At 42.3% G+C, this 27,647-nt stretch overlaps 1 protein-coding gene across 5 annotated transcripts in view; it reads right to left on the reverse strand.

The window, feature by feature from the left end:
- The window catches only part of LOC141144826 (cadherin-10-like), an 881,011-nt gene that overhangs the window by 12,421 nt on the left and 840,943 nt on the right, over positions 1 to 27,647 (reverse strand). For all 5 annotated transcript variants that reach the window (XM_073630880.1, XM_073630882.1, XM_073630881.1 and 2 more), the window contains 2 exons: positions 24,724 to 24,832; positions 23,136 to 23,387 (listed from right to left, as the gene is read on the reverse strand). In XM_073630880.1, coding sequence (XP_073486981.1) covers positions 23,136 to 23,387; positions 24,724 to 24,832 — 361 coding nt within the window. The remainder of the gene's footprint in view (positions 1 to 23,135; positions 23,388 to 24,723; positions 24,833 to 27,647) is intronic.

The following is a 27,647-nucleotide window of genomic DNA, read 5'->3' on the forward strand; positions in this document are numbered from 1 at the left end:
CTCATCCATCCATATTCTTGCTCATCCATCCCCATCCATGGCCCATCCATCCCCATCCATGGTTTATCAATCCCCATTCATGGCTCATCCATGCTCAATCCATGGCTCATCCATGCTCCATCTATGGTTCATCCATCCCCATCCATGGCTCATCCATCCATATTCATGCTCATCCATCCCCATCCATGGCTCACACATCCCATCCATGGCTCACTCATCCCCATTCATGACTCATCCATCCCCATCCATGGCTCATCCATCCCCACCCATGGCTCACCCATCCTCACCCATGGCTCATCTATCCCCATCCATGGCTCATCCATCCTCATTCATGGCTCATTTATGCTATGCTCATCCATCCCAATTCATGGCTCATCCATCCCCATCCATGGCTCATCCATGCTCAATCCATGGCTCATCCATGCTCCATTCATTTCTCATCCATGCTCAATCCATGGCTCATCCATGCTCCATTCATGGCTCATCCATCCTCATTTATGCTCATCCATCCCCATCCATGGCTCATCCATCCCCATGCATGGCTCATCCATCCCCATCCATGGCTCATCCATCCCCATCCATGGCTCATTCATGCTAATCAATCCCCATCCATGGCTCATCCATCCACATCCATGGCTCATCCATCCCCACCCATGGCTCATCCATCCTCATTCATAGCTCATCCATGCTCATCCATACCCATCTATGGCTCATTCATCCCCATTCATGGCTCACCCATCCTCATTCATGGCTCATCAATCCCCATCTATGGCTCATCCATCTCCATCCATGGCTCATCCATACTCCATCCATGGCTCATCCATGCTCCATCCATGCTCATCCATCCTCATTCATGCTCATCCATCCTCAGTCATGCTCATCCATGCTCCATCCATGGCTCATCAATGCTCCATCCATGTTCATCCATCCTTATTCATGCTCATCCATCCTTATTCATGCTCATCCATCCCCATCCATGGCTCATCCATCCTCATTCTGGCTCATCCGTGCTCCATCTATGGCTCATCTATGCTCCATCCATGGCTCATCCATCCTCATTAATGCTCACCCATCCCCATTCATGGCTCACCCATCCCCATCCATGGCTCATCCATCCCTATCCATGGCTCACTCATCCCCATTCATGGCTCATCTATCCCCATTCATGGCTCATCCATCCCTATCCATGGCTCATCCATCCCCACCCATGGCTCATCTAACCCCATCCATGGTTCCTTCATCCTCATTCATGGCTCATTCATGCTCATCCATCCCAATTCAAGGCTCATCCATCCCCATCCATGGCTCATCCATCCCCATCCATGGCTCTTCCATTCTCAATCCATGGCTCATCCATGCTCAATCCATGGCTAATCCATCCTCATTTATGCTCATCCATCCCCATCCATGGCTCATCCATCCCCATCCATGGCCCATCCATCCTCATTCTGGCTCATCCATGCGCCATCCATGGCTCATCCATGCTCCATCCATGGCTCATCCATCCATATTCTTGCTCATCCATCCCCATTCATGGCTCACCCATCCCCATTTATGGCTCATCCATCCCCATCCATGGCTCATTCATGCTCAATCCATGGCTCATCCATGCTCCATCAATGGCTCATCCATCCCCATCCATTCATATTCATGCTCATCCATCCCCATCCATGGCTCTGCCATCCCCATACATTGCTCACTCATCCCCATTCATGACTCATCCATCCCCATCCATGGCTCACCCATCCCCATTCATGGCTCACCCATCCCCATCCATGGCTCATCCATCCCTATCCATGGCTCACTCATCCCCATTCATGGCTCATCTATCCCCATCCATGGCTCATTCATCCCTATCCATGGCTCATCCATCCCCACCCATATCTCATCTAACCCCATCCATGGTTCATTCATCCTCATTCATGGCTCATTCATGCTCATCCATCCCTATTCAAGGCTCATCCATCCCCATCCATGGCTCATCCATCCCCATCCATGGCTCTTCCATTCTCAATCCATGGCTCATCCATGCTCAATCCATGGCTAATCCATCCTCATTTATGCTCATCCATCCCCATCCATGGCTCATCCATCCCCATCCATGGCCCATCCATCCTCATTCTGGCTCATCCATGCACCATCCATGGCTCATCCATGCTCCATCCATGGCTCATCCATCCATATTCTTGCTCATCCATCCCCATTCATGGCTCACCCATCCCCATTCATGGCTCATCCATCCCCATCCATGGCTCATTCATGCTCAATCCATGGCTCATCCATGCTCCATCTATGGCTCATCCATCCCCATCCATTCATATTCATGCTCATCCATCCCCATCCATGGCTCACCCATCCCCATCCATGGCTCACCCATCCCCATACATGGCTCACTTATCCCCATTCATGACTCATCCATCCCCATCCATGGCTCATCCATCCCTACCCATGTCTCACCCATCCTCACCCATGGCTCATCTATCCTCATCCATGGCTCATCCATCCTCTTTCATGGCTCATTTATGCTATGCTCATGCATCCCAATTCATGGCTCATCCATCCCCATCCATTGCTCATCCATGCTAAATCCATAGCTCATCCATGCTCCATCCATGGCTCATCCATGCTCCATCCATGGCTCATCCATCCTCATTTATGCTCATCCATCTCCATCCATGGCTCATCCATACCCATGCATGGCTCATTCATCCCCATCCATGGCTCATTCATGCTCATCCATCCCCATCCATGGCTCATCCATCCCCACCCATGGCTCATCCATCCTCATTCATAGCTCATCCATGCTCATTCATAGCTCATCCATGCTCATCCATACCCATCTATGGCTCATTCATCCCCATTCATGGCTCACCCATCCCCATTCATGGCTCATCAATCCCCATCTATGGCTTATGCATCTCCATCCATGGCTCATCCATGCTCAATCCATGGCTCATCCATGCTCCATCTATGGCTGATCTATTCTCCATTCATGGCTCATCCATCCATATTCATGGTTGTCCATCCCCATTCATGGCTCATCAATCCCCACCCATGGCTCATTTATCCTCATTCATAGCTCATCCATGCTCATTCATCCCCATTCATGGCTCATCCATCCCCATTCATGGCCCATCCATCCTCATTCTGGCTCATCCATACCCATCTATGGCTCATTCATCCCCATTCATGGTTCATCCATCCCCAACCATGGCTCATTCAACCTCATTCTGGATCATCCATGCGCCATCCATGGCTCATCCATGCTCCATCCATGGCTCATCCATTCTACATCCATAGCTCATCCATCCATATTCATGCTCATCAATCCCCATTCATGGCTCATCAATCCCTATTCATGGCTCATCAATCCCCATTTATGGCTCATCAATCCCCATTCATGGCTCATCCATCCTCACTCATGGGTCATCCATCCTCATTCATGGCTCATTCATGCTCATCCATGGTTCATCCATCCCCACCCATGGCTCATTCATGCTCACCAATCCCCATCCATGGCTCATTCGTGCCACATCAGTGATCATCCATGCCACACTAGTGATCATCTGTGCCACATCCATGCCACATCAGTGATGATCCGTGCCACATCCATGTCACATCAGTGATCATCTGTGCCACATCAGTGCTCATCCATGCCACATCCTTGCCACATCAGTGCTCATCCGTGCCACATCCATACCACATCAGTGCTCATCTGTGCCACATCCATGCCACATCAGTAATCATCAGTGCCACATCAGTGATCATCCGTGCCACATCTGTGATCATCCGTGACACATCCATGCCACAACAGTGATCATACATGCCACATCCATGCAGCATCAGTGCTTATCTGTGCCACATTAAATGCCACATCGCTGCTTATCTGTGCCACATCCATGCCACACCAGTGCTCACCAGTTCCATACCCATGCCACATCAGTGCTCACTAATGCCAAATCCATGCCACATCCATGCCACATCAGTGCTCATCTGTGCCACATCAGTTCTCATCTGTGCCACATCCATGCCATGTCAGTGATCATATGTGCCACATCAGTGGTCATCCATGCCACATCTGTGATCATCCATGCAACATCCATGCCATAACAGTGATCATCCATGCCACATCCATGCCACATCAGTGCTCACTAATGCCACATCAGTGATCATCTGTGCCACATCCATGCCACATCAGTTATCATCCGTGCCAAATCAGTGCTCATCTGTGCCACATCCATGCCACGTCAGTGATCATCCATGCCACATCTGTGATCATCCATGCCACATCCATGTCAAAACAGTGATCATCTATGCCGCATCAGTGCTCATCTGTGCCACATCCATTCCACATCAGTGCTCATCAGTGCCACCTACATGCCACACCAGTGCTCACTAATGCCACTTCCATGCCACATCAGTGCTCATCTGTGCCACATCCATGCCACATCAGTGATCGTCTGTGCCACATCCATGCCACATCAGTGCTCATCTGTGCCACACCTATGCCACATTCATGCCACATTAGTACTCATCCGTGCCACATCCATGCCACATCAGTTCTTATCCATGCCAAATCCATGCCACATTAGTGCTCATCCATGCCACATCAGTTCTCATCCATGCCACATCCGTGCCATATAAGTTCTCATCCATGCCACATCCATGCCACATCAGTGCTCATCCGTGTCACATCAATGCCACTATAGTGCCCATCAGTGCCATTACAGTGCCCCAGAAAAGTGTAATAGGTAGTCAAATTAGATTCAAAATGTATGTCCCTAGGAGACCTGATGGTGCTCCCTGCATGTTGGGCCTCTGCATGTGACCAGGCTGTGTAAAAGTCTCACACATGTGGTATTGTCATACTCAGGATGAGTATCAGAATATATTTTGGAGTGTCATTTTTGGTATGTACATGCTATGTGTTAGAAATATCTTATAAATGGACAACTTTGTGTAAAAAAAAGCATTTTCATTTTCTTTCCACATTTTCAAAAAACTTGTGAAAAAAATACATATTCAAAAGACTCATTATGCCTCATAGAATATACATTTGGGTTTTTATGGGTCATTTTTTGGGCGTTTCCATTGTCCTGATTAGGGATGAGCCAAACATCCCCCTGTTCGGTTCGCACCAGAACATGCGAACAGGAAAAAAGTTCGTTCGAACACGCGAACAGCGTTAAAGTCTATGGGACACGAACATGAATAATCAAAAGTGCTCATTTTAAAGATTTATATGCAAGTCATTGTCATAAAAAGTGTTTGGGGACCTGGGTCCTGCCCCAGGGGACATGGATCAATGCAAATAAAAGTTTTAAAAACGGCCGTTTTTTCAGGAGCAGTGATTTTAATAATGCTTAAAGTCAAACAATAAAAGTGTAATATCCCTTTAAATTTCGTAGCTTGGGGGTGTCTATAGTATGCCTGTAAAGGGGCGCATAGTTCCCGTGTTTAGAACAGTCTGACAGCAAAATGACATTTCAAAGAAAAAAAGTCATTTAAAACTACTCGCGGCTATTGCATTGCCGGTCCGACAATACACATAAAAGTTCATTGATAAAAACGGCATGGGAATTCCCCACAGGGGAACCCCGAACCAAAATTTAAAAAAAAATGAAGTGGGGGTCCCCCTAAATTTCATACCAGGCCCTTCAGGTCTGGTATGGATATTAAGGGGAACCCTGCGCCAAAATAAAAAAAAAAACGGCGTGGGGTCCCCCCAAAAATCCATGCCAGACCCTTATCCGAGCACGCAACCTGGCAGGCCACAGGAAAAGAGGGGGGGATGAGAGAGCGCCCCCCTCCTGAACCGTACCAGGCCACATGCCCTCAACATTGGGAGGGTGCTTTGGGGTAGCCCCCAAAACACCTTGTCCCCATGTTGATGAGGACAAGGGCCTCATCCCCACAACCCTGGCCGGTGGTTGTGGGGGTCTGCGGGCGGGGGCTTATCAGAATCTGGAAGCCCCCTTTAAAAAGGGGACCCTCAGATCCCGGCCCCCCCGTGTGAAATGGTAAGGGGGTACAAAAGTACCACTACCATTTCACTAAAAAACTGTCAAACATGTTAAAAATGACAAGAGACAGTTTTTGACAATTCCTTTATTTAAATGCTTCTTCTTTCTTCTATCTTCCTTCATCTTCTTCTTCTTCTGGTTCTTCTGGCTCTTCTGGTTCTTCCTCTGGTGTTCTCGTCCAGCATCTCCTCCACGGCGTCTTCTATCTTCTTCTCCTCGGGCCGCTCCACACCCATGGCGTGGGGGGAGGCTCCTGCTCTTCTCTTCATCTTCTTCTCTTCTTCATCTTCTTCTCTTCTTCTCTTCTTCATCTTCTTCTCCGGGCCACTCCGCATCCATGCTGGCATGGTGGGAGGCTCCCGCTGTGTGACGCGTCTCCTCTTCTGACGGTTCTTAAAAAACGGGGGGGGCCACCCGGTGACCACGCCCCCCTCTGATGCACGGTGACTTGACAGGACTTCCCTGTGACGTCATGGGGAATGCCACAGGGAAGTCCCGTCATGTCCTCGTGTCCCATACCAGACCTGAAGGGAATTTAGGGGGACCCCCACGTCATTTTTTTTTAAATTTTGGCCGGGATTCCCCTTAATATCCATACCAGACCTGAAGGGCCTGGTATGGAATTTAGGGGGACCCCACGTCATTTTTTTTTTAAATTTTGGTTTGGGGTTCCCCTGTGGGGAATTCCCATGCCGTTTTTATCATTGAACTTTTATGTGTATTGTCGGACCGGCAATGCAATAGCCGCAAGTAGTTTTAAATGACTTTTTTTCCTTTGAAATGTCATTTTGCTGTCAGACTGTTCTAAACATGGGAAACATGTGCCCCTTTACAGGCATACTATAGACACCCCCCAGCTACGAAATTTAAAGGGATATTACACTTTTATTGTTTGACTTTAAGCATTATTAAAATCACTGCTCCTGAAAAAAACGGCCTTTTTTAAAACTTTTTTTGCATTGATCCATGTCCCCTGGGGCAGGACCCAGGTCCCCAAACACTTTTTATGACAATAACTTGCATATAAGCCTTTAAAATTAGCACTTTTGATTTCTCCCATAGACTTTTAAAGGGTGTTCCGCGGCATTTGAATGCCGCAAACACCCCAAATTGTTCACTGTTTGGCGAACTTGCGAACAGCCGATGTTCGAGTCGAACATGAGTTTGACTCGAACTCGAAGCTCATCCCTAGTCCTGATGCTCCAGGGCCTTCAAAAGTGTAATGCCCTGTACACAAGGTCGGATTTTCCGACGGAGAAAGTGCGATCGGATTGTGTTGTCAGAATTTCCAATCGTGTGTGGGCTCCATCAAACTTTTTCCATTGGAATTTCCGACACACAAAGTTTGAGAGCAGGCTATAAAATTTTCCGACAACAAAATCCAATCCTTTAAATTCCGATCGTGTGTAGACAAATCCGACGCACAAAGTGCCATGCATGCTCAGAATAAATTAAGAGAGGAAAGCTATTGGCTATTGCCCCCGTTACTAGAACCAACGTACGTGTTTTACGTCACAGCGTTCAGAACGATCAGATTTACTGACAACTTTGTGCGACCGCGTGTATGCAAGACAAGTCTGAGCCAACATCCATCGGAAAAAATCCAATGGATTTTGTTGTCAGAATGTCCGTTCAATGTCCGATCATGTGTACAGGGCATAAGAGGTAGTCTAGAAATGATATGTGTAATTTATGTCCCTAGAACACCTGATGGTGCTCCCTGCATCCTGGGCCTCTGTATATGGACAAGCTGAGTGAAAGTCTCACACATGTGGTATTTCCATACTCAGGAGGAGTAGCAGAATGCGTTTTTGGGTGTAATTTATGGTATGCATATGCTGTGTGAGTGAGAGCAATAACCTGTTAATATGACAATTTGTGGGTAAAAAAGAAAAAAAATCTTCATTTTGCAAAGAATTGTGGGGAAAAATCACAACTGTAAAAAAATTTTCATGCCTCTTACTAAATACATTGGAATGTCTACTTTTCAAAAAGCGGTAATTTGGGGGGTATTTGTACTTTCCTGGCTTGTTAGTGTCTTTAAGAAATGAGATAGGCTGTCAGTACATCAGGTGTGATCAATTTTCAAAGATTGGCACCATAGCTTGTAGACTTTATAGCTTTCACAAAGACTAAATAATATTCACTGATTTGAGTAATTTTTACCAAAGATATATAGCAGTATACATTTTGGCCAACATTTATGAGGAAAAATTTCTCCTGCTCCTGCACAAAGTTGGGAGCATGAAATTGTCCAAAATGTCTTGGTATGCTGACGCCTTTAAGAGTTCCCTGCACTGGAACTAAGAGGCCAAGCCTAACCCCTGAAAAACAACCTCACACCTTAATCCCCCCTCCACCAAATTATTTGAACCAGTGCACAAAGCAAGGTCCATAAAGGCATGGATGAGTGAGTTTGGGTTGGAGGAATTTGTCTGGCCTGCACAGAGTCCTGACCTCAATCCGACGGAACACCTGTGAGATGAATTAGAACAGAGACTACGAGCCAGGCCTTCTCATCTATGTCAGTGCTCAATCTCACCAATGCACTTCTGGAAGAATGGTCAAACATTCCCATAGAAACACTCCTAAGCCTTGTGTACAGCCTTTCCAGAAGAGTTGAAGCTGTTATAGCTGCAAAGGGTGGGCCAACTCAATATTTAACCTTACGGACTAGTACTGGGGTTCCATTAAAGTTCATGTGCGTGTAAAAGCAGGCGTCACAATACTTTTGGTAATATATATATATACTATATATATATATAGATGTAATTGGAGATTTACCATTATTATTGTACTGGTGGTCACTGGGACAGACAGGAGTGAGAAATCCAGAATTTTACAAATGTGTCTCGAGCACAAAAAAGGGATTTCTCAATAATGAATCCTGTCTTGCAACTACTATAAAACTTTGGCTTTCCCCCTACAATGGGGAGAATTCCTCTCACTCCCTGTAGTGTCTTTGGAAAAGGACGTGAAAGAAAATCTTCTTGATAGGGATGTAGTTATAAAAAAAACATGAGTGAGGCTGTAATCCTTACCATGTATAGAAAGCAAAACAGTAGAAAGAACCATGGTGAAGAATTATGGAATATGGAACATGGATATATAATAAAATTATTATGCAAAAAAGATTTGCTTGCATACAATATACTTATCTGTCATAAATATGTCCAGAAGATTACTCATTGAGACAAATACCGCATAAGCATAAAAAAGGCCTGTCACTAGCCCTGACTCACTTAATTCCTATTACTGCCTTTGGTATGATAAAGGACATATTTTCTTATATTATGTTGAATTTAGAATACACAAATGCAAAGGGATAAGTCTCTAGAATTCCAATTTCATTCTTTACCCTTCTGCTCCTTTAGATAAGCAAATACACAATTGTAAAAACTAATGGATATTGCTGATTCTTTTTAAAATTAAAATTCTAGTAATTTTCAAGTAGTATGTTTGCCTGACAAGATGCTGAAATCACTGGAAGCATAATCACCCATATCATAAAATGATTCTTTGATCTTTTACTGTACCTTATTGTAAAGCAGTAAACATTATAAAGAGCATTTGATATTGAGATTGTTAGATATGAAAAGGACACTTATAAAAAAATAAAGCCTTAACGTTAAATCATAACAAACCAGATTAATGGTAAATGTACTTTGAATAAAAAAATAGCAAATATTATCTTCAATACAAACCACATTTTACATTCCATCTCAGGGTAAAATGTTAAATCCCTCTTAATACTCCCCTTCCCATTACCAGATTGACTTTTTAGAGAAAGCATTAAAATCTATTTTTTCCCCCATCTGAATCCATTATCAGTGTCCATCACTGGTGCTGTTTTGAAGTGTGGTGAATGGAAATCTGCCACTGCAGCTGACATCTTCATTCTGCTGCATTTTCATTTTTCTTAGAGAGCTTTGTTACTGAATAGGGATGGTCCTGATGTTCGAATTGAACTTACGTTTGACTTGAACATCAGGTGTTCCTTTGTTTGCAAAGGAACCGAACATATGGGGCTTTCGCAGCAAATTTGAGTGCCCCAAAATGCACTGCAAAATCACAGTGCATTGACGGATGCAGATTGGCCAAAGTATGCACCTGACCTGCATGCTTTGGCCAATCACAGCGCAATCTGCTGTGAGAGTCATGATTGGCCAAAGGCAGGGTGCCTTTGGCCAGTCATGGCTCAGGGGTCCATGCCCCACAGGATATAAGGCTACTTACATGGCGGCCGTATGTAGTGTGATAACGTGGAGGAGATTGAGAGAACTTGAGATAGATTAGGCAGGTTAGTTAGCGGCGTGCAGGCAGTTATATATATATATATATATATATATATATATATGTATATACACACACACACAGTGCATTCAGTGTAGTGTATATATATATATATATAGATATATATATATATAGTGAAACAATGAAAAGGAAATATTCCTTTAAATATCGTGCCTGGGGGTGTCCTTGGTATGCCTGTAAAGTAGCGTATCTTTCCAATGTCTATAACAGTGCACAGCAAAATGACATTTCTAAAGGAAAAAATGTCATTTAAAACTGCTCGCAGCTGTAATGTATTGTCGGATCCCGGCAATATAGATAAAAATAACAAAAAAAATGGCATTGCTATCCCTGTACTTGGCCACATTCATCTTTCCCTTGATTGCAACCAGTCATCCTGTCCCTGCAGCTGAAAAACACACCCACAGCATGATGCTGCCACCACCATGCTTCACTGTTGGAACTGTATTGGACAGGTGATGAGCAGTGCCTGGTTTTCTCCACACATACCGCTTATAATTAAGGCCAAAAAGTTCTATATTGGTCTCATCAGACCAGAGAATCTTATTTCTCACCATCTTGGAGTCCTTCAGGTGTATTTTAGCAAACTCCATGCGGGCTTTCATGTGTCTTGCACTAAGGAGAGGCTTCTGTCGGGCCACTCTGCCATAAAGCCCCGACTGGTGGAAGGCTGCAGTGATGGTTGACTTTCTACAACTTTCTCCCATCTCCCAACTGCATCTTTGAAGCTCAGCCACAGTGATCTTTGGGTTCTTCTTTATCTCTCTCACCAAGGCTCTTCTCCCCCGATGGCTCAGTTTGGCCGGATGGCCAGCTCTAGGAAGGGTTCCGGTCATCCCAAACATCTTCCATTTAAGGATTATGGAGGCCACTGTGCTCTTAGGAACCTTAAGTGCAGCAGAAATTTTTTGTAACCTTGGCCAGATCTGTGTCTTGCCACAGTTCTGTCTCTGAGCTCTTCAGGCAGTTCCTTTGACCTTATGATTCTCATTTGCTCTGACATGCACTGTGAGCTGTAAGGTCTTATATAGACAGGTGTGTGTATATATATATATATATATATATATATATATATATATATATATATATATCACACTGTCATTAACTGAATAACCTGCCTGCTTAATCTAAATCAAGAGCTATCTCTCTGTCCACACACCAACAACACTACACACAGCCACCGTGTAAGCAGCCTTATATAGTGTGGGGCATGGACTTAGTCCCCCTGAGCCATGATTGCCCAAAGGCACACTGCCTTTGGCCAATTATGGCTCTCTTAGCAGAGCGCGCTGTGAATGGCCAAAGCATGCAGGTCAGGTGCATGCTGTGGCCAATCATCATACAGCAATGCACTGCAAGATCGCAGTGCATTATGGGGTGTTCTGCGGTGCTCAAATATTCCGCAAACGCCCCATAATGCTCACTCTTTGGAGAACGAGCGAACACCCAAACTTATGTTCGACCCGAACATTGAGCTCATCCCTACTAGTTACATGGCTGTCATGTAGATTAAAAGACTAATAGAGATGCTGGGAAGGTGATAGGGCAGGCACAAGATTGATTTGACAGAAAATATGAATATTTAAATATTCATATTTTTAAATATTTTAGCTGCCTATGGCTCTGGAACTACTGATTGCTCTGACATGCAATTTGCTCTGAAGATAACCTTTGCTTCTGTGTTTTTTCCCCATCATATACTCAGTCTGAATTGCCCAGGTGAACAAAACTGAATACATTTATTTTTCTATACTGTGATGGACTTTAAGACAAACAGAAATGCTTGCAACTATGTCACACATGAGGTTAACCACTTCCTTAGGACCTTAGGACGTACCTGTACATTCTTGGAGTTGAAATGGCTATACCAGGATTATAGCTGCAGCTATAATCCCGGTATCAACATTTTAAGCAAGAGATGTGCCCACTCACTTCTACAGGGTGCAGAAGGGGGTCCCCTTCACTGCCCACCACCTTTACTGGGCTCTCCAACCCAATACTGCCACTGCTCAGATTGGTGAAGTACTGGGAGGGGAGGAAGGTGCATCCATACCCACCGCCCCTATTTAATGAAGGAAACCAGGAGCAGTGAGGATTTTGTCATTTCTGGTTTTGGTTTGTTGTATACAAGCTGTTACTGGCTTGTACACCATCTGATCAAACCTCAGTTTGATCACATGCTTTGGAGCCAGAGGTGAGATCTGGGATCTAATAGAACCTAGATCTCTCCATAATGAGGACTTGCCACGGTCCATGCTTTCCATGCAATAGAAAAAAAAGTTGATACAAATAAATAAATAAGGGGACAGTGTTAAAATAATATTAAATAAAATAAATAATAACATAAAAAAATATAGCACCCCTCCCTCCCACTCATGTGCAAATGCAAATGTGTACGTAGGTGCATGCATATGTGAATGATTATCATAACACATATGTGAGATATCACCGCGATCATCAGCGTGAGAATGATAATTTTAGTGCCAGACTTCCTGTGTAAAGCCTCGTACACATGATTAAATTGTTGGCCAACAGAGCGTCAGACTTTTGTCCGAAGGGCATTTGCCAGGAACTTGTCTTGCATACTAACGGCACATAATTATCGGCCAACAAACACGAACGTAGTGATGAACTATGCGGAATTTTAACTCTTGAGCGCCACCCTTTGGCCATCTTCTGCTAATGTCGTGTTTGGTGAGCATTGATTCCGAGCATGTGTGTTTGTACTTTGGACTTTTGTGTGACAAGTATGATACGAAAATCTGACAACAATTTTTGTCCGCCGAAAATGTATTAGCCTGCCAGCCAATATTTGTTGGCAGAAAGTTGGACAACAATTGTCTGATGGAGCGTACTAATGGTCAGATTTTAGGCCAACAGTCTGCCATCACACAATTCCCTGCTGAAAATCCGATCGTGTGTACGAGGCTTTACTCTAAATTGGTAACTTGTAAAGGCTCCTACAGTGTCACTTATGGAGATTTTTAGGTACCATAGTTTGTCACCATTCTACGGGCATGCACAATTTGAAAGAGTTACATGTTAGGTATTAATTTAGTTGGCATGACATCATCTTTTATGTTTTATCAAAAGATTGGGTATATTATTGTGTTTGTGTGCACTAAATTTCATTAAAGTATATTTTTGCGGAAAATTAGCATTTTAAAAATGACTGCATTTCATATTGTGAAACATAAAATGTTGCAACAACCACCATTTGAATCTTCAGGGACTCTGCTTTCAAAAAATACTGTTAGGGGTTTTCTAGCAAAAAAATTGCTGATTTTTACATGTATGTGAGAAGTGTTGAAATTAGCCTGGGGGTAACTGACTTTATACTGCATAATGTTGGGCATACAGTATGTAGTGTGAAACTAGGAAACATAATTTGGCTTCCATAAGTTTACTTGCCCATGTATTTTACATGTTTGTAAAGTGTTCAGAGTGTTTATCCATTCATTCCTTTAAAGGTACTTATAACAGAACAGGCACAGAGGATTTAGAGTGTGGTTAAATGTGTAGATTTGTCTGTTTTTATGCACCAAAATTGCACTGCAGTTGCTTAAACATAGATACTTAAGCTGACCATACATCTAAATTTGGCCAGTTCAGCAGGGACCAGACAAATTTTGATCCATGTATGGGCACCCTGGTTGTACACAAGTCAATCTATCAATCAACTTGTGTATAACCAACCTGTTGGGTTTTTCCCAAATTATTAGTGCCACTGGCTATAGCCGGCAACACTAATTATTGTGTTCTGCCGGCAGGAAAAGTTCCTCCTTCTCCCCACCTGCAGAAAACAATAACCCTGGTTGAGGGATTGCTTCATCAATACCAACTGTGTTGATGGCGAAATGGAGCAAATTTCTTTATTTCTACCTGCCTTAGATTACACCAACAGAATGGAGGATGGTAATACAGGCACCTTAGATGTTGGCTTATTTTGGTACACAACAGCAATCATACAAGGTTTTCTAACATATTCAATTGCTATTTCAGCTAAAGACTGTTGGAGTTCCTGAGGTAGCCAAAGACATGTAAGCATCACCTGATCTCATGTCTAAAGGTAACTTAGTTTCAGGTACATTTGTCAGCTGCAAAAAAACGGAAAATTGTATACTCACCTTTCCGTAATTTTCCTTTCCTGATGCATCGTCATGGCAGCATATAATGAGTTGTGACTCCGCCCCCACAACCTGATAGGACTGGTTAACTATAAATCAAAGACAGACCCGGCTTGCAGCATTCTCTGTAACACTCACCATTTGGGTGGGCATTTGTATGCTGCCATGACGATGCACCAGGAAAGGAAAGTTACAGAAAGGTGAGTATACAATTTTCCGTTTTCGTGGTGCATCATGGCAGCATTCATTGGGAACTAACTCGCCATACGGGAGGGTGCAAGAAATTAAGTATGCACCATTAATTTCCTAAATTTTACTGTCATGAGCCGGGTTCACCTATTAACCACATAAGGACCGAGCCTCTTTCTGAGATTTGTTGTTTACAAGTTAAAAACAGTTTATTTTGCTAGAAAATTACTTAGAAACCCCAAACATTATACATTTTTTTTCTAACACCCTAGAGAATAAAATGGCGGTCAATGCAATACTTTCTGTCACACCGTATTTGCGCAGCGGTCTTACAAGCGCACTTTTTTTGGAAAAAATACCCTTTTTTGAATTAAAAAATAAGACAACAGTAAAGTTAGCCCAATTTTTTTTATATTGTGAATGATAATGTTATGCCAAGTAAATTGATACCCAACATGTCACGCTTCAAAATTGCGCCTGCTCCTGGAATGGCGACAAACTTTTACCCTTAAAAATCTCCATAGGTGATGTTTAACCACTTCAATACCAGGCACTTAGACACCTTCCCGCCCAGACCAATTTTCAGCTTTCAGCGCTGTCGCAATTTGAATGACAATTGCGCGGTCATGTTACACTGTACCCAAACAAATTTTTTATCATTTTGTTCCCACAAATAGAGCTTTCTTTTGGTGGTATTTGATCACCTCTGCGGTTTTTATTTTTTGCGCAACAAATAAAAAAAGACCGAAAATTTTGAAAAAAAACAAGTTTTTCTTTGTTTCTGTTAAAACTTTTTTGTAAATAAGTATGTTTTCTTCTTCAATGATGGGCACTGATATGGCTGCACTGACAGGCACTGATGGGCACTGATACGGCAGCACTGATGGGCACCGATGAGGTGGCACCAATGAGGTGGCACTGATGAGTGGCACTGACGGGCACTGATGATGGGCACTGATAGGCGGCACTGATGGGCACTGATAGGCGGCACTGATGGGCACTGGTATGCGGCACTGATTGGCACTCATAGGTGGCACAGATGGGCACTTATAGGCGGCACTGATGGGCACTCATAGGTGGCATTGATGGGCACTCATAGGTGGCATTGATGGTTACTTATGGGTGGCACTGATAGTTGGCACAGATGGACATGGATGGGCACTGATAGATGGGCACTGATGGGCACGGATGGGCACTGACAGGTGGCATGAATGGACACTGATGGGTGGCACTGATGGCACTGCTTGTTTGCAGTGATGCCCCTAAGGGTGGCATTGCTGGGCATCACTGCAACATAATGGTGCCAATCAGTGCCCATTTGTGGCGATCCCTGGTGGTCCAGTGTGGTGATCTGAGGGGGGGCTGCGCTGATAAACAATCAGCGCAGACCCCCCCTGCCAGGAGAGCCGCCGATCGGCTCTCCACTAATCGCGTCTGTCAGACGCGAGTGAGGAAGAGCCGATCAACGGCTCTTCCTATTGACAGCGTGATCAGCCGTGATTGGACACGGCTGATCACGTGGTAAAGAGCCTCCGGCGGAGGCTTTTTACCAAGATCAGTGTAGCGGTGTGTCAAACTGACACACCGCTCCACCGATCGCCGCGATGTGCGCCCCCGGGGGCGCGCTGCGGCATGTTATCCTGCTGGACGTCATATGACGTCCAGTCAGGATAACAGAACCACTTCCCGGACGTCAATCCGCTATAGGGCGGGCGGGAAGTGGTTAAAAAATTCTACAGGTTGCATGTTTTAAGTTGCAGAGGAGGTCTAAGGCTAGAATTATTGCCCTTGCTCTACAGATTGTGGCGATACCTCACATGTGTGGTTTGAACACTGTTTTAATATGCGGGCGCTACTCACATATGCGTTCGCTTCTTCACATGAGCTCGTCAGGATGGGGCGCGTTTAAAAAAAAAATTTTTTTGATTTATTATTTATTTTACATTACATTTTATTTTTTATTTTTACACAGTTTTTTTTTTTTTAAATGTCACTTTTATTCCTATTACAAGGAATGTAAACATCCCTTGTAATAGAAAAAAGCATGACAGGACCTCTTAAATATGAGATCTGGTGTCAAAAAGACCTCAGATCTCATATTTACACTAAAATGCAATAAACAAAAAAAATTGTAATTAAAAAAAAAAATATTTAAAAAAATGGCCCTTTAAGAGCTGGGTGTGGAAGTGACGTTTTGACGTTGCTTCCGTCCAGCAATTGTATGGAGATGGCTGGGGGCCATCTTCCCCTCACTCGTCTCCATACTTGACAGGAGAACAGACGCGATCGCCTCCGCCCCCTCTCCCACCACTGATAAAAGTGATCTCACGGCGAATCTGCTGCAGAGACCACTTTTATCTTGTAGCAGACCACCCGCTGAAGACAGAGATACCGGGGTTATGGCAGCTAGCTGTTGCCATAACAACGATATCCTCCTTCAAACAACCGCCGTATAACGACGGCGGGCAGTCCGTAAGTGGTTAAAGTGTAATGAAGGTGCCCTGGGAGGACCATATTGCTGACTTGCAAATAGCCTCAGGAGACTCAGCACTGAGCTGTCCACAGAGCTGGCACTGCCCGAGTTGAATGTGCTCTTAAGACCACTGAAACAGGAGGGTCTTGTGAAGTGTAGGCTCTTTTAATTGTCTTAACAATCTAGTAGGTGACTAAACGTGTTGAAGCTGACTGACTCTGCCTTAAGCCACGCTGAAACCAAGTACAGATTTCAGCTTTACTGAATGAAAAGGTAGCTGCCAAGCAGGTCACCAGAGTTAGCTCAACATCCAGGGGATATGATTCTCTCATTCAACCAAGAAAGATGGGAAATTGACTTCCTGGTTAAATTGGAAGGAGAAAGACACCCCATGGATAAAAGCAGTCTGGAGTTTGAGGACTATTCTGTTTGGGTAGAACGTTAAGTGAGGCTCCTTGAGTACAAAGCCTGCAGTTCTGACACCCTTTTTCACAGAGTTTGTAGCAACCATAAATACGGTCTTCGGGGTTAGATTGCAGCATGTAGCCAATTCTGTAGGATAGAAATGAGAACTATATGCAAGTTCCACATAGGGAACAATGGTTTCCTGGGAGGTCTATAACAAAACAAAAAACATATTTGAACCTAGGCTCCTGTTCAGCCCCAATTGTAAGAACTGTGGAACCTTGCCCGGTTTATTTGAGAAAGGACTCCAGGCTTTTGCTGTGTGAGATCTGCATAATTTCCCCATATTATTTGGTAAGTCTTATTCATGAAGACCTCTGGTTTGACACAAGTTAGGCACTACCTGCACTGAGCACCCTTGACTTGGAAGCCTCCGCCTCTCAACTTCCATGCCATCAAAAGTAGTCTCTTGGCACTGGATGGCAAAACCGTCCATGAGAGAGCAGATCCGTCATCACTGGAAGCAGCAGTGGTGACTCAATGCTTAAGTGTAGGAGAGACAGACACTAGAGCATCCTAAGCCAAAATGGTATATTTGCAATTATTGATAGAGGAAGTTCCACTGACAGCCTAAAAATTCTACTCTTCCACTCTGTCTAGGCACAGCACAAATCTTGCTCCTCTTTCTAAAAAAGAAGTGAATGACAGAAATGCTTTGAACACTAATCAGTTAAAGAGCATTCAATGCTATGCCTCATAAGCTTAAGATCTCATGACTCATGGCATTTCAAAGAGGAGCAGCTTCCTCTTTGAAATGCGCCCCCCAACGTTTCTAGCTGGGGTTTGATGTGATAATGTTCCATCCAAAACCAATTGGTCAGTTACGAAGAACCAAGGATACTCCGGCACTGTTCTGCTGGAAGAGGACTTCACTCCTAAAGCACCTTTGGCTTTCTCTATCAGAGGATGGATATTCCCTTGTGGAAGTTCTACTGAATTTTTCCTGTCACTATTGCAGACAGTAAGACCTTTGTGAATACCCTGGGGGAGATGTACAGACCAAAGGGAAGGCACTGAAACTGGTAGATGAACTGAGGATGAATTGGGATAAGTAGGTGTCTGATAAACATACAGAGCATCCAGTCTCCAAGATTTATGAATAGTATAATTGATTGGAGGTTTTCCATCTTGCACGACTCCAACTTCCTTGTTGAGTTTTTTTTTTTTATTCAACTTTAGCACTGGGCACAGGTTACCTGATTTTTTTTTCTAGGAACAGAGATTCCTAATCCTCATCTCCTCTGGGAAACTGGAACCTTCATGATTGCTCTTTTTTTTTTTTTTTTTCTTTTAATCCAGCTACAAACTGGACCAGAATTTTTTACTTTTCCATAAAGCCTGGCTGACTGGAAGAGATTAAGAGATGGACTTCCCACCTTTCAATATTATATTATCTTTGTGCTCATTGAATTACGCCCCTGCATGGGTGAACATTTGTCATGATGTTATACTTTTTCAATAAAAATGATTGTACCAGAAAGGTGGACCTCCCTTAAACTTCCACCAATGTCAAGCCAATATAGCTGATATGACCCACAGATCCTGAATATTTTCCAGGTGTGTGCACAAAGCTTCACACAGGCACCCCCTGAATGAGTGCACCCTTGAAAGGACTTCCGCTGTTCTCCCAAGACAGGTGCCTTAGAGCTTTAAGGCTTCAATAATGAAGATTGGGTACTTCTCCAGTTCCTTTACTAATCTTTTTCCTAGTCCAAAGGATTTTGCCTCCTTGTATCTACCTGAGAGTTGCCACCTGTATGCTGGACCTTTTTGAATTTTCTGTTTTTTGTAAGATGATATTTGCCGTGACCTGCTAGTGGTCACCCTTGAAATGGCTGTATCCTGTCTACTCCCAAATAGATTGGATCTGTTGTCTGGTATCTTGCACCAGTTTTTATTTATTTTTTAATCTGCAGGGCTGCAATTTTCTGTAAAATGCAATGCAACATGACTATCTGGAGGTGCTCTGTACACGGAGTGTGTACAGAACACGCCCCTGAAACATCATTTCCTGCTTGTATGACTGGCTCACTGATTTTCCCAGAAGTCTGCACCAAGATACAAGTCGGATTTTTGGCATCCACTTCAACAAAAGTGTCATTTTTTATAAGATACTCCCAATAGGAAATCAACTCTAAAGGGATGCAGACCCTGCCACTTTCCTCAGAGTCCTGCAGGAGCAGAAATAAAAAGAAGACAAAAGCGCACCAGCCTAGTGCAATAACTTTTAAAACATTTATTTGATAAAAAATAATAAAGGAAATAACTCACAGGCGATTGGTGGAGGAGGCACAACATAAAATCGCACCGGTATACAGTCTGCGATTTGGAATGAGCAGAACCTTCCAGGGGTCGTGGAGGAACGCACAGACGCTGCAATCCGCTAACGCGTTTCGAGGGGAATGTCCCCTCTTCCTCAGAGCTATGCACTGAGGAAGAGGGGACATTCCCCTCGAAACGCGTTAGCGGATTGCAGTGTCTGTGCATTCCTCCATGACCCCTGGAAGGTTCCGCTCATTCCAAATCGCAGACTGTATACCGGTGCGATTTTATGTTATGCCTCCTCCACCAATCGCCTGTGAGTTATTTCCTTTATTATTTTTTATCAAATAAATGTTTTAAAAGTTAATGCACTAGGCTGGTGCACTTTTGTCTTCTTTTTATTTTGGTTTTCACTAGGATCCCCATCCTTGAGGGCAGCAAGGCCAGTGCTCAGCCTACTACATATGGTGATCCACCTGTGCGCAGGAGTTGCTTTCTTTTTTTCTCTCCTGCAGGAGCAGCAGCTGGTTGATAATTATGAACCACTCCCATTAGATTCACTCAGCACATGGGCTGGTTATTGCTGGTCTGCCGACACCTGCAGATGCTACAGTAAGTACCAGTAGAATCTTTAAACCATCTTCAATAAAGGTGTCAACAGAGTGCGGCTGTCCAGTCTATTCTTTGATTTATTCCTACATGCAGAGCCAGCACCTGTTTCCATTAGCGGGTGGAATGCATTATGAGATGTCTGCCTAGAGCGGTGTTCTTTTGTTGTTAGTATGTAAGAGCACTTCAGATCTAGATCTAATTTTTGGACTAGAGCCTCCTTGAATGTGACAGCAAGGTGACATGTCTTGCCAGTTATGTTAATGATGCATCCACCATCGGAGGAGGCTGCTGCAGGTTGACGTTTTACTTTTTCTGGGTATACAGTTTTGACAGCCTTTTATATGGGCATTTTTCTCTGACCCCTTCAATTCTTCCTGGATTAACTCCTCCAGTTGTTCAGTTAAGGGAATAAGTACTTTCTAACCTTGTGGAGAGTTTCCTCAACTTCACCACAGGCAATTGTGTCCTTATTATTATTATTAAGCTGGGTTTTAGCGCACTATTAATCATAGTTAACATTTATGTATGTGCTGTCAGAGCACATTTGAATAGTTGCAGTTGAATTCACTATTTGATTAGGTTCTTAATTTATCCATATTAGCGCTTAGGTAAATTATTTTAATTGTGTCCTTAGCTGTCCTTGCAAAAAGGCTCTATTGGGCAATCTTCAAAGCTTGTGGCTCCTTTAATGCTTTCTTCCCATGGCAAGCTTTCCAATTTGGACACCATCTACTGGCTCTGGTTGGAAGTGCTAGGCAATTCATCCATCGACTGGGGAGTACAGGCTTCATGCATCAACTCCTTGGTCGATTCTTTAATCAAGGCGGATATATTCCAGACATCCTCTTCCTTGCTCCAAGTGGACGTGACATGCTAGCTTGTCAAGCAATGACTTTCCACCATAAATGCAGCAACCATTAGGGCTGGTAATCTGTGGTGTTTGTAAACGGGGAGCAATAATAATGAGAGGTGAGATAATGACATTGATCAATGTTGCCTGGATGTCTGCGCTTGAATGGTGACTGTTCTGGGTTTAAGCGGCTCCCTCCATCTTGAGGACCTTGCAGGGCTGTATAGAGCTTGTTCCAGGCAGATTTGACATTCTAGCTTGGCAGGCACTTTCCACGATAAATACAGCGACTATTAGGGCTGGTCACTTGTGATGTTTGTAAATGGGGAGCAATGATAATGAGGGGTGAGATGATGACCTTAATCAACATTGCCTGGATGTCTGTTCTTAGATGAGGACTTGTCTTGACCTTCAGAAGGCTCGCTACATCTTGTGGCCCTTACAGGACTTTAGATATTGGCTCTCTTTTTCTCAATCTTCACTACTTAACTAATCCCTATACCTTAAAAGCAATGGGTGGTCTGACTGGGCAGTGTTCCCATAGGAACAGAGCAAAGCAGCAGACTGAAATGAAAAACAGCATAAGGCTAAGTCTCCACTACTGCGACCTGAAAGTCACATGATTTTGCCACAAATTTGATGCGACTTGAAGCAATGCCTGTGTATTCTTGAGGTCTATGGACACAGATATGAATGATACTCATTGGAAATCATGGGGTATGACTTGTCAGGCGACTTTGTAGTGACAAGTCGCACAAGTGGAAACTGAGCCCAACACAGTGATCCCAGAGCAAGCATTGAGAAGGAGATAGGAAAAGCCCAGGTGAATGCCATAAAAAGGGAAAACCTACCTGCAAACAATGACCACATAAGCATCCAGCATGCATGAGTAGAGAGCTCCACCATTTTTTGCCCAAAAATGCCATAAACCATTTAAAACTCACATTTGCCATTAGTGATGATATCAGTGCCTGAACATGCTCAGATCACCATCCTAGAAAACCTCTAGCTAGGAAACTGATCTCAGAGGCCGCATCACTTTCTGCCTCTCATGCTCAGAGAGTACTTGCACTGCTGCCACCATCTTGGAAATGGCAAACACCCATAACACAGAGAAAAGAAGTAAAAAGTATATGGAAAGCAAAGGGAAATGCTGTCACTTACATCAAAGCTTGTTTAAAGCTTTCTTGAGAAGCCTGCACCATCAGAATGGGGCTCCAATCATATAGCTCATTTAGAGACTCTAGAGGAAGGACTTCCACCCAGGAGAAGCTAAAATAAGCCCCCCCCCCCCCCCCCCAGACCACCAGAATGGGGCACCAACCATATAGCTAATTTAGAGACTGTAAAGGAAGGACTTCCACCCAGGAGAGGCTTAACCTGGATGGGGCAACAAACGGTAAGAGATACTTCATGATTCCAATCCTAATCAGGTGAGGAAAAAAAGGAGAATTCTGTGAGCTGGGTCTGTCTTTGATCTATAGTTAACCAGTCCCATCAGGTTGTAGGGGCGGGGTCACAACCCATTGTATGCTACCATGATGCCCCAGGAAAATTGGTTTGACCAAGGGTGTCATTATCCAATGCACTGAAAACACATAACAAACCACTTTTTTATCACTCTTATTCCTCTTAATTGATGAAAAGTTTAACTGCCCTAGTATTTCAGATAGACTGCTGTTAAACATCCAGATGAATGTATTTACTTTTGTTTATACAACAAAAATGGTAGAATAAAAAAAAACTGCTAATGGATGCATCATTCATAACGTAAATGTAATAGATCTCATTGTAGCAAAAAAATAAATAAAAATACTTACGAAGAAGTATAATGATGCAAAGCAGAATTGCAATTAAAGCGCCTGTACTCAGACCAGCAGGTAAGAGTAAAGCCTCAGCACTGCAAGTCTGCATGTTTCCCTTGCTGTCACATGTGCATACTCTTATGGTTAACGTTCCAGTACTGCTTTGAATTGGGTAGTCATTATCAGATATGACCACTGGTAATAGATATGTGTTTATTTCATGCCTGTTAAATCCATTCCTCCTTGTTAAGATCCGAGCTGTGTTATCTGCATAAATAAAAGAAAACATAATATAAACATAACCATAGCTTTTTGATTAGGGTGGGCAAGAGTTAGTTCAAAGTTGACAGGAAATGAGAGGATAATTTTCCAATAGATGCATTTTTAAAAAAGTAAGGGAAGGCTAATGCCATCTTTGTTCCTGTATTGTATGTAGTGTAAGAAAACTGAAAGAACTTAGAGCAGGAACTACCAAATGTAGGTGTAGCTGCACCAAAGATTGTATCTGCAGCCCACTTAGTCTGAACATAGTCTAAACCAGATTTACCTGTTAGGTGTCTGGGACAGGTACTGGACAACCATATTGTGGGAATAGAATCAGTTATAAAAGAGCAGCATAAATACAGTACAAGCATGTGGTATTCATCTGAGCACATGCTCTACCTTGGCTATTTGATCCAAGAATTTTTTGTCATTCATAGTAGACATGGGCAATTTGTTTTGTTACAAATTAGTTTCTAGACAAAAATCGGCATATTCGTTCATTCAGAAGCATCCAAATAAACAAAAGATTCTTTTTTCTAATGCATACGAAAATGAATTGTCAGAAAGAATGAAAATCTGAAAGACCGAAAATCCAAAAGAACAAAAACCAGAAAGAATGAAAATTCGAAAGAACAAAAATACAAAAATACAAATATTTGAAAGAATGAAAAACGATTCAACCTACAAGTTTAATTAATCAATTACATTCGGATAATTTTGTTTTTTTCTAATTAATATAGGTATAATTAAATTATTACCTATTATTATAGTTTTTATTATTATTATTATGTTTTTATTATTATTATAAACTATTAAATTATAGATCTTTTTTAGATCTCTGCACCATCGCAGCTAATTTGAGATAGATTAGATTTACATTTTTTTTGGAATTTCCTTACAAATTTAGCTAAAGTAAATGTTAGTGAACGCAACGAATACAAATGCATCCAAAGTTCCGAATTATCCAAAGTAACGAATACTGCATCTAAACAAATGGACCGAAACAAATATGAATGCATCCGAAGTTACGAATGATCCGAAGTAATGAAAGCCGATCATAACAAATGATCCGATAAAAGATAAAAAAAAAAAAAAAACGAAATGAAATGAAAACAAAACAAAACAATTTTTTGGTAGTGCACACGTCTAATTCATAATAGTCTTTTTCAGGACACTCAAGGATTGTTTTTAAGCAAAGAATACCCTAAAATATCTTTCTCTTTATATGCAGTATCAACGTATAAGTAAAAAAAAAAATTGATGTAATTTTAGCCTGCACACAAAACACACTTTTCTTATTAATTATGCAATTAGGAGGATATTTCCAAAGTCACTATACCTTCATTATCTTGGACTGTGAAGTTTGGGTTAACAGATGCTAAGCTGAAAAAGAATTTTTGCCCACCAGGAGGTTCATCTTTGTCCACTGCACTTATTGTCTGTATTAACTGTAAGAAAAATAGAAAAACATAAAATTGTTGTTAACATAAAGCCAACCACAGTCATTAAAAGAAAGGAATGAAGCTTCTAGGAAAATATCCTATAGAATTACATGGCAAGAACACAAAATCCATGTATATGTACTTTGTAAATACATATATATACTCATATATAATACTCATATATGCATATACCACCAGGTAATATCACTAGCAATGTGACCCACAAATCTTACCTTCTAGTATCAATAATTTTTACACAAGTCTACATACAGTATGTTTAACTTTTCAAATAAAATTAGTGTCCACTAATAAGAAAAAATACACACTTGTCTGTGAATAATTAAAAAAGAACATAACATGCTCATAGAACAGCACTAGAAAAAATGTTGCAGAGTATTTCCATTGCCTAACTCTGGAGTACCCATACCTCTGATGAAAGAGTAACCTCTGATGAAACAGTAATTCAGATACTTTTTTATACACATGAACAGGCAAAATAATCTATTAATTTGCCAGATTTTCATTTATTTACCTTGCCTGTTTATTGTTGTGTCTGATGCAGACAAAAACAACAAATTCATTTATAAACATGTACTTTTACTATTCATCTGTTTTTCCATTATTAGGTGTATTGTATAGAAAAAAAAATCAATATCTTATTGTCCTGCCACAGAAGATAAAGTATATGTCAAATAACATCTTACTTTAATGTATAATGCATAATAGGCCTCCAACCACAGAGGAAGCCCACCCACCTGCTGTGAACGGGGATTAGTAAAATATTATGGGAACGTATTTGCTATTTATTCCCGACTTGAGTTCTTCTGTAAACATTGAGTTACATGATACACAGAAACATTTTATATGTGAAGGATCTCCTGGACATGAAAAAGTAGAAGTACAGTACATGTACAAGCATGTCATGTCTGGATAGTTCTAGAGAATTAAATATAGAGAATGCCAGACCTTTTTAAACACTGTAAAGCTACAGCTATAGCTATAGCTAAGATTTTCCATGGGTAGGATAGAGATCTTATCTATCCAGATGCTTGTGATAGGAGTTTGAAGAGATAGCCAATGTTGTGCTATTGTTTTAGGGTTCTGGTTACCACAATCTCTATGCGATGATCATCAAGGGGGGTTTTCAAGATTCCAAGGAGACCCATTTTTTACTCAAGAAAAGAATGAACTTGAAACTATCAATTATTTTATTTTTAATGATTGACTAATTAGGCAATTATTAGGTAATGATTCATGATTTCTGGACCAAATTTGGATGACTTCATAACATGTGAATTAGATCCTCTGTCCTGTTATACACTTAGGACACAGCTAAATCTCATAAAGGCAAATATTGACATTTGGGGTATTCTTTGCAGTACTTAAAGTCACTGTTCATCCATAAATAGATCTAGGCCCTTGAACCTATTTGACTTAATATTGGCAGTGGGTTGTAAGAACTAGTAATCAGGGTGCTACATTATTTAGATATGTGACCTTCCTTGTGCTAAGAATGATTTATAATTGATGCCAGTCCTATTTTGTGAGAGGCAAGTTTTTTGGCTATTAGACCCCTTTCACACTGAGGCACTTTACGGGTGCTATATCGCTAAAAATAGCGCCTGTAAATGGCCTCTCCTGTCACTCCAATGTGAAAGCCCGGTGCACTGGCAGGACATCAAAAAAAAGTCCTGCTAGCAGCTTCTTTGAGGTGTCTTAGGAGCAGTGTATCCACCGCTCCTAAAGCGCAGTGCCACCGAAGTGTTGGCGCTTTTAACTTTTTTTTGGCCGCTAACAGAGGGTTAAAAGCACCCACAAGCGGCCGAAAAGCACTGCTGAAACGGCGGTAAGGTGCTGCTAAAAATAGCTTTACCAACGACGTCCGGAGCGCCGTGAGTGTGAAAGTGGCCTTAAGGGTATGATTAAATAGAGACATCTAATAAAAAATGGTTCTTGAGAGAGAACTACATCTGCAGTTGTTGGAAGGGTTTAGCTGTATTAACAAGATATAGCTAAGAGAGGTAAGTAATGTCATTTTTTTGTCCACAGTTCAGAGCCTCTTAAATCAATTAACTTAGTAAAATATTTATTATTTTAAAGTGGGGTATACTTGTTAAAGTCCAAATAATAAAGGATTAATTTCAATTTTATAAAACAAATGAAAAGTGAGGTATTGTTGATGTTTAAATTAAAAAAAAAAAAACAGCTTTCAATGTTTAAAGACAAAAATGTTCATACATGACGTCAGTGCTTGGATAGAATCATCTAGCAGAGGTAAATGTCTTCCCCAAAATGGATTAGGGACTGCTAATCCTCTTTTCTCCAGGAGGGGTAAAATGTTTTTAATATGGTTCAAAAATCTGCCTATCTGTCATTCAAGGTAGGTTCACAAAAGTCTTGTAAAATCGTTTTATCAATTATCAAACAGAAATATTGTAATAATAGATAGAAGTTGGGTAACTAGGTATTTATGAAAATCACCCTTCCGACTTTAGTTAGGGGCCAACACACAGAATTTTCTTTAAATCTAGAGAGCAATGGGAGTACATTAAAGTAATTAAGTAATTAAATATTTAAGTCTCAAGGTTTTTTACCTTCATACATTCTATTCATGAAGGTAAAAAACCTTCTGTGTCCAGCATCCCCCCAGTCCCCTCTAATACTTTCCCAGTCTTCCTCCAGTGCTGTTAATGAGATTGGCCAATGAGAAGAGACAATGGGTTGGGGAAAGCCATGCTCCATGTGTGAATGGACACACAGAGCAGCAGCTCAGGATCAAGCCTGCTCAGGGGTGCCCCCATAAGCAAGCAACACTCAGCGG

This window comes from Aquarana catesbeiana, linkage group LG05 (genome assembly GCF_042186555.1).
Source record: "Aquarana catesbeiana isolate 2022-GZ linkage group LG05, ASM4218655v1, whole genome shotgun sequence".
NCBI lineage: Eukaryota > Metazoa > Chordata > Amphibia > Anura > Ranidae > Aquarana > Aquarana catesbeiana.